Source organism: Hirundo rustica, chromosome 1 (genome assembly GCF_015227805.2).
Source record: "Hirundo rustica isolate bHirRus1 chromosome 1, bHirRus1.pri.v3, whole genome shotgun sequence".
In the NCBI taxonomy this organism is placed as follows: Eukaryota; Metazoa; Chordata; class Aves; order Passeriformes; family Hirundinidae; genus Hirundo; species Hirundo rustica.
In genome coordinates, this window is record NC_053450.1 from 120,791,389 (window position 1) to 120,804,109 (window position 12,721).

The 12,721-nt window shown below is 42.5% G+C and overlaps 1 protein-coding gene across 1 annotated transcript in view; it reads left to right on the forward strand.

The window, feature by feature from the left end:
- The first annotated feature begins 2,153 nt into the window (after positions 1-2,153).
- Positions 2,154-12,721, forward strand: part of ANKRD28 (ankyrin repeat domain 28) — a 120,516-nt gene continuing 109,948 nt past the window's right edge. The window contains exon 1 of the mRNA XM_040085829.2: positions 2,154-2,232. Within this exon, the coding sequence (XP_039941763.1) occupies positions 2,206-2,232 (27 nt within the window). The 5' untranslated portion in view covers positions 2,154-2,205. The remainder of the gene's footprint in view (positions 2,233-12,721) is intronic.

Genomic DNA, 12,721 nt, shown 5'->3' on the forward strand with positions numbered 1-12,721 from the left:
CTTTTTCATGCTATATTATCTTATAACCCAGAGACGGAAAAGAGAAAAGATCAGTGGTCAGAGATCTGTTGGTTGGTGACACATGTAAGTGCAGGTGGTACAGCCAACAGGCCTGGCCCTGGCTGTATCCTGAGTGCTGGAGCAAGGAGCTGGAAAACCAATAGCATAAAGCTCTGTCTTCCCCCACTGAAACAGCACCTGGCTCCAAACTGCACAAGGTGCTCCTGAGACTGGGGAGACATTTTCCTGTAGGATAAACTCTCTACACAAATTGCTCAAAATAGCAGGTAAGATGAAAGTAGATATTTTTCTGAATAACTCCACAAACTGGTAAGTTTCACATGGGGCTGAAGAACTTTATCAGCTCCCAGACATTCTTTTCACTTTGAAAAGGAGCAGTCTAATTTGGGGACAGACAAAGGCAATGCTTCCTGATGTCATTTTCTCCTTCACTGACTGCATTGATAAAATTATCTCTAACTTCCACAAGCATTGGTCTCTTTACCACATTGTTATCAGAGTCCTCAATGGTTTTGCATAGTGTAAAAAATCTACCTGTTTCATATTTCCAATTTGTGAAGTATTTCTATTCACAAACAAACAACAACAAAACCCCATACGTACACAAACAATAAATTAGAGGGCTATTTGAAATGAAAACATTTACTTATCATAATCAGTATTTCTGGACATATCCAGATGTCAAAAACATTCATTTAGAAAGTGTGGCAATGTTGATTTTTTTTTTTTCCCCTTTGCCTGGTAAAATCAGACTACAATTCTGGTTAAAATAACCCAAACAAACATACCCCATCAGATCACTGGTATTCAAAGCTAACTAAAATATCTGCCTCGGCTAGTATCTATAGAAAACCCTTCTGTTCTCATGTTGCCATTCTCCAAAAGAACATGTCCATGTGCCAGGCTCCTACTGGAATCAGTAACAAGCACTAAGCAAAACCACACAAACGACGGTTCACACAAAACACTCTCGTTGCTTTATTAAAATTTCTTTTCTTCTTATGTTAATACTAAAGTCTAAGTAGATTTAACTGTATGTGGAGCATTAAGGAGAAGTCACAGTCTATTCTGAAGCTACAAGAAAATAAAGAAACTTGAAACATTCATATCAGCGTTGTCTGTAGCAGTATGCAATTCCAAAAAGCCTCAGTCTCTGCCGTCTGCTATTTTTTAGGAGGGGAAATCAAAATTCAGGAGAAAATAACTCCTCCAATCATAGCTACCATGCTGGGCTGGCTGGCTGCAGCATTATTTTATGGAAGAGTAGCACAGTCTAATTTCAGGATTACATACGTCACTTCTGGTTCCTTTCACAAGAGTTTTTTCAAGTCCCACCTATGTCCTACCTATTCCATCACGCTGTGCTTGATGTACAGCATATAATAAGCCTGTAAATTATGTGTCAAAATACAGCATCAGGGCATTGCAGGTGACATCTCTGCTGGTCCTCTGCCAAAAGAGGTGAACACTGAATACATACATTACAAAATCATCTTTTCCGAATTAACTGTCTTCTGTATTCTATTTGTACACATCTGCTCCGTCTGGCATCTTGGCAGAGCATCTCTCTGTGTGTTTATCTGGCCCTGCTGACACTCCCCAGCACGACGACCCTCCAGCTCCCGCTCCTTCCTTCCTGGACCCTTGGATCAGGAGCTCAGAGCTGCCTTTGGAGCCGGAGGAATCCCGCCTCGGGCCAAGCCGCCCGTGCCGGTAACCCCCGTGCCGGGGCTTATTCGCTCGGAGTCTCCGAGTTCATGTTCGTGCCTGGAGATTCCCAAGGGCCCTGCCCGCTCCCGCTCCGCTCCCACGTGCCCATCCCACGTTATCGCCCCGTGCGGGGCCCGCCGCGCTCGACCCGCCAATCAGCGCCGCCCTTACTCTGCCCCGCCTCTCGAGGGCCAATCAGCGAGACCCTTGGTGGTGCGCGCGGGCGGGTTCATTCAGGAAGCGGCTCGGGAGCGCGAGCGGCGGGGCGGGGCCTGCGGGGAGGGGCGCGAGGAGGCCCCGCCCCCAGCGGGCCCGGCGCGCGGGCCCGGCGCGGGGCGGCGGCAGCGGCGGGCGCGGGGGGCGTGGCCGGGGGCGCGGCCGGCGCGCGGGCGGTGGCGGCGGGGGGGCGTGGCCGCGCGGCGCGCGGAGCCGGGAGTCGTTGGCGGCGGGCGGAGGCGGCGGCGCGCGCTCGCCATGGTGTTCCTGAAACTCCGCGAGCAGGTGGGGATTCCCGAGCTTCCCTTCCCTTCTCCTCCCCTCCCGGTGCCGCCGGGCGCGCCCTCCGCCGCCGCGGGGTGCCGTGCGTGCGCGGGTGACAGGCGGCGGGCGGCGGGAGGCAGCATGGCTGCTGCCGCCGCCGGGGTCCGGGCTGGGTGGGAGGCGCCATGTGCGTACTCGCAGGTACCGGGCCGAACAGGTGGCCGCGGCAGCCCGCCCGCCCCTCGCCTGGCCTCGCCGGCGGGTCCCTGCCGAGCCCCCGCCCCGGAGCGGAGGGGAAGCCCGGGAGGGCTGATGGGGGTGGGTCTGAGGGCTCCCCCCGGGCCAGCCCTGCCCCGCGCGGGTTTTGGGAGGGGAAGGGTCTCTGGATGGGGGTACCCGGGCCCGAGGGACTGGGCGGTGTGAGGGGTTCGACCTGGAGACTGCCAGCGCGAGGCGGCGTGCCCGGGAGCGGGAGCTCGAGCTGGAGCTCGCGCCGCTCCCCCGGACCCGGACCCGGCCCTGCGCAGTTTCACGTGCCCGGGAGCCGCCTGCTCGTCCCTCCACCTTTCCCTTCCAGGCCTTTAAAATCTTTTGTTCGGCCGCCGTGTCTTTCGCCTGCTGCGGTCTTGACAGACCTTCCCCGAGCCCGCGCTCCCCTCCTGAAAGCGAAGGAGGTTCTTCGTGCCTTCAGTGGGTTGTTGCTCTCGTCGCATCACACCCTTCTTTGTCTGCCAGGCTCTTCGGTTTTCATCCCAGCTGGTGAAAAATACTTGTCTTCGCTGCTCTGTCCCTTCCTGGTGTCTCCCCTGTCCTACCTATTGTCTCCTGTGCGGTATCAGGATACAAAGGTGGGAGGGTCTGCGCTGCCAGTTTGTCGCCTATGAAAAGATGTTTCTTAGGAAAGGTGCTTTCTCCTGCTTTCGTGTCTGTGAGGTCAAATTCCGTGTAAAAACCTCATACATTCTCCTGTGGGTCTCCTTGTTGCTCTTCCTTAAAGATAACGAACTGTAACACTTGAAGACCCCACCCCCCCCGAAAAAAAGAAAAAAAAAAAAAAAAAGGCCTGTAGAAACTTGGGGGTGGTTAGGCAGCTGGTATCCTGTGTCTGTTTGTTATGCTGATCAGTATCAGCCCACCCTTACCTGCGAGTCCTTTCGTTAGTTACATGTTTTCACACTTAGGTTGCATGATCCCTCGGGATTTTGTCCTAAGGAGCATTTGGTGATGTGAGGCTGGGATCTCTTATGTCCTGCTGTGTTGTGTGTAAACTTTGTGAAGTCTCATGTGGTTTCAGAACCTCATCTATGAATCAGCAACAATTGTGGATCTGAATACACTTTGTCTCCCCTGAGTTAGATTTTCCTTCAGGATTTGTTGCTCTTCTTCTATGGGAGACTTCCCACAGAAATAAGCACTTGTTCGTATCTTCTGTTAAATAAGCCCTTCTGTTAAAACCAAGAATTACAACCCTTCTGCAAGTAATCATTGTGAAATAGTTAGCAAAACCCCTATTATCCACGTGTTAACATGAAAGTACTGTATTTCAGAACTTTTCTTCTGGGAAGGATCCTGCTGTTGACAGGTGTTGAAGTGAAATACTGGACTGTGTGGGACCATTGATTTGACAGAGTAATGCATGTGAGGCTTTCAGCTTCTGTCATAATGCAAGTTTTAATGCAGAAGAAGTACAAGGTGGATTTTTTAGAGGCTTCACAGATCTGTTAAAGTGAATTGATACACTGGGAATTGAAGTATTCTTTCACATAAAGGAGAGGGTGCTAGGCAGGGAAGGAAAGGAAGGGAATGCTGGTTTTGGACAGTCTTTTGTAGAGGGAATGATTTTTAGCAGCAGCTGCATTTCTGCTGCTAAAGTGTCAGTTGCTTGACAAATCAGTTATTTCAAACTGAATTCTGTTATAATTGTGTAAGAATGCCAAAAAGTCATGAGGAATCATGTTAACATGCAATCCCTCAGCTTTGGTAGGTACAGAGCATTCCTGCAGGTCAGTGTTGCAGTGTGCTGCGAGATGTCTTGACTTGAGGACAGGATGCTGCACTGAGAGTGTGGCACCACCGGCTCTTTATGAAAACCAGCCTGTGGTACTGTATGGGAGTAGAGGTGTTCCTATTCAGTAGTTCATGAATCATGCTTCTTGTTTGCTTGAACCATATGCTCTGCTCGTAGTGGTGTGTTTGGTTAGAAGAAAGTAAGTTGTCTTGTGTGTTTGTGCTCCTTATAGTGACTCTGTCTTCCGTGGTGGCTGTGCTTCACAGGGAAGTGCAAAGGCTGCTCCGTTGTTTGTACTATTCAGCTGGAATGAAGAATGGAAGTGATTTGCTAGTTTCTTTCTTCAACTATCAGATTAATAACTTTCTGAAACAAAAATTTTACTAAATGAAGTATTACTTAAATGTAATTATCAAGATTATTTTTCTAAATTCGACATAAAGCTGTTGATTTTATTCTTTGATAATGTAGAAGGGCTCTGCATTGAATGTCTGAATTATGCTGGGGACAGGCGGACTTATGCCATACTCTTGTATTTTCTTGTGTTTTCTTGCACTGGCTTAAGTTTTTAAGTTACTGCAAGCTAGTATAAAAGCAGTGCTGGGGAAGTTACAACGAGGTGAGAAATTCTGCTCTGAGGCTCTTAGTTGAGCTCAGAGGGTGAAATCCCAGTTCCGCTTGCTTGATTTAATTTACTTAGTACCTGATAAACAAAACTTTGATCCTGCAGATGCTTAATGTGTTTGTGAAGCTCAAATATTTGTTTGTCTGTGGAGACTGATTTGACACGTTTAACCTTCAGAATACAGGTTTTCCACGTACTGAGAAAAGTAGGCCTTTCCTTGGGTTCAACAGCCAGCCAGGCAGTACATTATCTATAAATTTGTGTTACTACTTGAGCTTTATTGCTTTGCCATCTTACCAGGTAGGAATATATGTCAGAGTTTTGACATAATTGAGGGTGTACACTGCACTTTCAGAAGTGACTTATGTTTGCTTTCAAAGTATATCAGGTATCAAAAAACCTCATAAGCCATGTTTGCAAAAATTGCATTTAAAGCTAAATTGAACTGTATTGGGCAAAGCTGATACCTATAATGCTCAATAGCAAACTGCAGCTCAGGTATAGAAAAGCAATCATTCAATGTCAAATTAGAAGCTGTAGATTCTTCTCATTGCTCTTGGGGTTTTGTGCCAGTCTTGTGCAGTTGATGTTTAATAACAAAAGAAAGCAAATCTGCAAATTCTGAATGTTGAACTATTCAAGGTAGTGATGAAAAATATGATAAGTGTACATTATAATTGAGGTGTTTGCTGTGAGGTATTTGCTGTTAGGTTTCTTTGCTTTTGTAATTTCTTCATATATTGGTGCTTGTATTACCAGGTTCTTTTAGGTGAGATGCTGCTTTAACTACAAAAATGCTGAGTGAGACGAAGCCTAGAAAAGTTTGTTTCTTCCTGAAATGCTCTCTTACACTGATGTAAGAAGCTGCGCTGACAGTCTAGTTTAGGTTAAGGGTCACTAATGTTTTATCACAAGGTTTGTTGTTGTTGTTGGGTTTGGGGGTTTTTTGTTTTTTTTTTTTTTTTTGGGGGGGGGGGGAGATGGTGGTTTGTGTGAAAGGGAAGGTATGGGGAAAAAAAGGGGTAACTTGCTTGTGAGTATCCACAATGATATGCCTTGGTCTCCTGTGTCAAAGCGCTCTCACCTCTGCATAGCTAACTGTGAAAGGCTATAAGTGGTTTTTTGTTATGCAATCATAGTTTCTAGGTACCTTAACTGTTTCCCAGAACAGATATATTTTTACTTTAAGGGGTTGTAAGTTAGTCTCTCCTACATCTAAGAGGTAATTGACAGCTTAGTTTTTCTTAGTTTGTAGGTGAAATTTGCCCAACAGCCCAAGGATTTATTTCTTTTCTGTTACGAACCTTACCTGCGTATGGGCCTACAGGTCATCTTTTAGGTTCACATAAGCCTACATCTCAGCAGAGTCTTGTTGAAAGGTGTGAAATGAATCAAACCTGGCTTTTTTCTTTTCCTCTTTTTTTTTTTTTTTTTTTTTCCTTTAGTTTTGCAGCTATACAACTATTTCTGGAAAAACTCATTGGATGCAGTGTCATTGTATTTGGTAAAGCTTTGGGTTTTTTTCTTTTGGTGCATCATAGTTTTAATATTATGCATTCCCCATGTTCTCTGAATCTGAAATGTATAATAGGAAGATGTCTTAGGGCTAATAATGAAGGGCATTTGAAAAGATTTTGTATGGGATTTTTCTGTATGACTGCTGTACTGTGCTTGAGGCAGTGCATTTATTTCCAGAAGTCAGATATGAGTGGTAAGGATCTGAGGAGGAGCAACTGCATGAGGATATTAGAATGACCACTTATCTTCAAAGTCCTTGAACAGTGAGAGAGCACTGACTTCTTTATTGCCCATTTATATCTTTCTCTTAGCTAAGATGGATCTTGTTCAATTGGCAGTTAAACAAATGTTTGCAGTGTCATAGTGAACGCTCTGAATGCCTCTATGGTTGCTATTTTCATTACTGCCAGAGTTAGACTTCATTCTTTTAGAATTCATGCCAAGAATAAATGTCCCAACTAGTTCCTTGTTACACTGAGAGGAGGAATGGTCTCCTGTGGTGATGAAAAGGAGCTGCTGCTGTTCAGTGAGGGAGGGATATGGTGGGAATGGAATTATGTGATATTGCTCTGCAAATTCTGTTGAGATGTAGACTAATGAGATGTGTGTTTTATTTTTGACGTTTTTGGTAGAAGTTACTTTAAAATTACTCTTCTTTTAAAAAACCCAATAATTTCTTTCAGGAATCTTATAATGGTTAAGAACCAACCCTTTGTACTCCATCTATCATGTGCTCTTCCTAAAATTTGCATCTAATCTTTTCAAACTGTATACAAATAATTAAATTAAGAAATTACCAAGACACCTAAAGTCTTACTGTTAGGTCTCTTGTTCCCAGGCTAAGAACTTACATGTGGTGAGAAGATAAGTTTCTTTAGCTGATGGACAACTCTGAGTAACTTGAACTCTGTTTATCTTGTTATACTCAGTAATTACCAGCCCTTCCATTAGAACGTGTTGAGAGAACCTGGTTCTACCACGTGTTCGTTTGGGGGGATCAGATTGCCCCATGATAACTTGGGAACTTTTGACTTGTGAACAAACATTTCTCCTCAGTCAAGAAAATAAACCTTTTAAAAGAAGGGAGGAAAAAAAAAAAAAAAAGGTGGGAGAGAAACAAAGCAAGCCTTGATTCTGCAGTCAGATCCTTAAGGCGGATCCTGTTAAATCAGCAGCCTTCTATGAGGATATAAAGGACTATTCATGTAGATAGCATCGAAGGTTTCTGACCATTATTTGGAGGCAAATAGCAGGGGAAAAATAAGGCAAGTGGGCACATCTCTATGAGGAAGTGACTTCTTTAGCACCCACAGAAAAAGTTGATACCTGTAGGAAGCTAGTAGCTGTTGAGACTCTGAACTAGCAGTCTGCAGTCTGACATGGATTGTTATTTTCCCAGATTCCTATGGTTGTTCCATTCATTGAAACAGGTTGTGGAATAAGATTATTGAAATAAAGTATATTTGGTGTTATATACTCCATATTCTCTACCTCATCTTTTGTCAGCAAGTTTGTTTCTCATTTGCTGTACCTGATATCTTTCTCTAATCAGCTGGGCCATGCTGAGGTCAAACTAGTATCTAATGATTTGTTTTCTTGCTCCTGCCAACTTTTTACTTTGTTCTTACCTCTGTTCCTTACTCCTATTTCTGGAAATTGAGTGGGAGACTCGTTGCCTTAGTTACAGTGACTAAGTGTTTCAAAATTATTTATAATGTTTGTGTTTAAATAACCTGTATCACAATACGAATCACAGAACATTTCACATCCATAAAAAAGTAAACAAAGCAGTACATCGCTGGGGGCATGCTTACAGTGCTGATTTTTGGGAGGTTTGTTTTCTTTTTGTTGTTGGACGTGGAGGACAAGTTCTAATCCAACATTAGAAGATGCATCTGAAATAAGGTGTCTTGATCTTATGCTTAGTGCAAATAAGAAAAGAATCTTAATGTTTAAGCTCCAAAATATCAGGGAATGTTATTCTTTCCTTAGTAAGGACATTAGCACTCTCCTCAGGGGGTGGCAATATACCAGTTTAACTCTGCTAATTCAGTTGTGATTCTGGTGTTGATGAATTATACAGCACTGGCCCATTTCAGCACAGAAACTGGAGCTAATGTAAGAGTGGTAGGAGAGAAGGGAAGATGAGACTTGTAGCCAGCTGTATGGGTGCAGAGAAATAAAGAGGAAGCACCAGCAGTGATATGCAAATAAAAGAGGGACAAAATAGTTGGTTTGCAGCGTTCTTGTAGATTAGGAAACTGCTTGTTAGCTGAAGCTAATGATTTAGCTGATGACTTCTGTCCTTAAATAATGAGATGCTCTTTACTGTGAATTGAGTATAATCTGAGATTTTCATGGTTTTTCTCTACAGTAATGCATGTATTTGAATTGAGTGAACAGTATTATGTAAGTAGATTGTTTTTCTACATGAGTAAAGTCTACCTCTTTTGGGTAGCCTGAGAAGAAATATATACCATTTCAGTAATTTACTGAGAAAAGTAAATTGGAGAAGTATGAAGCAGAGGTCTGCTTGTTCTAATGCTTGAGGTCTGGTAAAAAAAAAAAAATAAAAATTGAAAAAACCAACTTAAGTTTATGTTGTTAAACTTCAGAACTAAATTTATGGGGATGAGGGTGAAAGTGTTTACAAGTAATTGTAACTGACTCATATTAGAGTCAGTGAATGTTCAGGTTTTGTAGGTAACTGCCTGTTTACATGACTTATGTCTAATTCTGACTGTGTCCTGAACTGTTGTGAAGTCATCCTAAATGTTTAATGTTTCTATGCTCTCAGACAATGAAATTCACTTAATGGCCTTTCTAATTCAAGATGATGAGCATTTGCCTATATGTCATTCTTGGTCATTTTGCAGTCATGCAATTATACTTAGGGTCCACTCTCACTTTGTGCTGAAGTCCTGTACCTTCTTCTATCTGGTGCAGAGAAGAAAGCCTGGATACATCTGGATTTTGATTTTTTTTTACTTTGACAAAGTGACGATACAGCACTGCCTAATGAAGGAAGAGGAGGGAGCACAAGCAAGAACAGTCAGCATGAGAAAATGAAATTACAGTTAGTTAAAGCGTTGAGACCAAAATGAGCCTTTTTTAGAGCTTACCGAACTTCTAGCAATCATGAAGAATCCATGTTTTGTTTCAAGATTTTGCTGTTTGTCCTCCTTTTTGATTTTATTTTGATAGCTCCATCTATGCTGACAAAGGAGGAAGTTGAACCTTCCAGCAGGAACCTGGTCATCAAGCAGCAGGAAGCATAATAGACCAGAGATCTACGCAGCTCACAGATAAAGGAGCTACTTGTGTCATAGACAGCTCACCTGGGGACAGTGAAAAATACTGTCAGGAAGTTCTATAGTTATTTATATACTAACATAATCTATAACTAATAAATAATTAAGTATTCTAAATCTATTGCTGCAGAATAAGTTTTGTACCATGTTTGAGGTAATTGGTATTCTCTCCTTCCCTGTCCCATCTTCAGGTCATCTGCTTCTGTCATTTGCTTGTGAGAGTGGGCAGGTAATCTATGCAAGTCCTTTTTTTCATCCCAAGCACTTGATGTGTCTTTCCTGCCTCAGAGCTCTGTGTAGTGTCTGCTAACATTTCATTCGCTCACCAATGTGTCCCCACAAAGTATTGTTGGTAGGTTGAAATGAAGGACATAAAATCAGGAGAGGAAGAAAAACAAAATACTAACATTGTTTTTCTGGTTACATTATTACTCATTGTTTCAAATTAGTGCAATGTCCCAAGTCATGGTGGAAGGATGCTTCAGAAACAGCATGTTAATGGAATTCCCCACCCCTCTCCTCTCTCCCTTTGGAACCACAGAGTTTTGTTCCGTTCTTGCTGTGTTTGCTAAAACATGAGGATCAATAGAAAGGTTTTATGCTTAATACTGTGGTGCTGTGCAGTCTCTGCCAAATCAGAACCCTGTAATGGTACTGCCTGATGGCTTTTATTTCCTTTACTCCTTGTCTCAGTTGCAGGAGCCGTATTTTGGGTTATAGCTCTGCTGTATCTATTTATCTATTGCTTTTTTTTTTTTTTAACCATGCTCTTACATTCTGGGGGATAATTTTCAGTATTAAGGAGTACTTGTAGAAGAACCTTCTCTTCTTGTTTCTGTCACCTGCAAGGTTGCAAAGGCCATTACGAACCTGCAACAGTACTGATCCTGCAGTAACCAACCAGCTCATTTATTTCTTCCACTCCTACCCACTGACATTGTTTGTGGTTTCTTTCCATCTACAAGCACAGGAACATTTAAAGTTTATTATCTAACACTACTTAGATTACAGAATGGTAAATCTACTAAAATAAAACCTTCCAAGTAAAGAATATTTTATGACTTGTCCATAGGCATTTCTCTATTCTTTTTTACCATAAGTTTAGTGAATTATAATTACTGCAATCAGGGTTGTAAATAGTCAAGTTAATCTACTTTGTAAGAAACAGAGCTCAAGAGAGGAGTTCTTTGAATGTTTTCATAATGAGAGAGAAAAGGAAAGGTGAAGAGAGGATTTATAAAACCCCAGGGGGACAGAAATGGTTAGGATATCACAGCTTGTCAGCATTGGTGAACAGCAGTGCTCTTCTGATGAACTTCAAGTTTCATAGTCAAGGATCATCCAAAAACCAAGATGTATCCAGCTACCCTGTGGAGCTGTGTTTGCAATGACTTGAAGATATTGATTCCTTTTTCTACCTACTGCACTTTTTTACAGCACAGGAAAGGGACTTTCACAGCATCTATAATCTCAAACTAACACTGTGAATAATACACGGAAGAGGATGCCTCCTGCTGTTTTTCTACACCCAGAGGTCTAAAAAATGTTTTTGGATCAAGTATATCAAATTTGTTATTTTGGAAGGGCAAATATAGCTGCGTGCAGCCATATCTTTTATCTCTGAAAGGACTTTGACTCTGCACATCATGAATTTGCTTCCTTTTTTTTTTTTTTTTTTTTTAAACTCTCAATATCTAGAAATCACAATTGTTTAAAACATGATATTTTTAATAGCATGCATTTGAACAGATTGTTCATGGGGTTTTCATACCTGAAGGCTGATAAAATTTCTGTAGTACTCTGCATGTGTTAAAACCTCTTTTGTAATCATTTAAGTATTAAAATTACTGCATACTTAATTCAAGAATAATTACTAGAAGTGCTATGGTTCACGAGTTTGTGTCCACAAGTATTAGAAGAATTTTGCATAAAAAGTTGCCTATGACTGTTAAAAAGCTGTTTGTTATGTCTTTGCATTTTAGCCTTATTGTCATCTGGAAGGCTCTCTTTTGCTGTTGCAATGGTTGTATAAAATACCCCAAAATATTTAGGATATCACACTGGTTTCCTGTCTCGACATCCCACCCCTTCCACGGGGCAGCAGCGAGATATGTTTCCTTCTATAAAGCTCTCTGCTGGAACTTACATAAGCCAAAGACACAGTATCTGTTTGAAGGACAGGAGGCGCAGCAATGCCAGCGGTGCTGTGGAGACTGTCAGAGAAGTTCGGCTCCACGTCCCTGGAAGTTTGCCACAGCAGTATTAGCAGCTCTCCTCCATGTTGATTGGAGGTGTTGCAGAGTCATTTGGGAACTGTCATTCTGGAGTAAGTTCTTAGGAAATTAGCTCTTTGCCTCCACAATGGCCACAAGCACAAATAAAACCTGCTGGTCTGAAGCTTGATCTGCGGGCAGCAGTTGGCCACAGTGGACTGAACCCAAAGACGGGACCGGTGTGCCTGCAGGAGACATCTCAGAAGTGTCTGCTGGTGCTCAGCCTTCCATGTTGTGACAACCCTTATTACCTTTACTGGCATACAGGTGTTTTAGATGTGTCCAGAAAACCCCTGTTTTGTTGGGGTTTATTATGTATATATGTATATAGTCATACATGTATGACTGTAGTACCCACTAGTGCTTCCTTTTATGATGCCTGATGCATCTTGTTTTTGGGAAAAGCAACCTGTAAAAGTAGGATGGATAATTGAAGAAAAGAGGAGTTGTTGGAATTACATCATTTGACCTCAAGGTTTCGTGACCTGCTCTCGTGGAGTGCAGTGACATGTAGCCTGCCTGGGAAGTGGTGTGTTGTCATGGGATACCTGTTCAGAATGCCAGGTTCTTACTTTTCACTCTGTGGCATGGCTGCAGAAGTGAGGTGGCAACTCCTTTGGTGTATATTTGCACTGTTTTAATTTTTTCACTAGATAAGAAACAGTGAAAATGAGCTGTAACAAGCAAGGTTAAATACTGGCGGAAACATTAGAATATGTTTTTCTTGTAATTCTGTTTTTCTTTTAAGAGGTTAATTAACTGCCCAAACTATGCT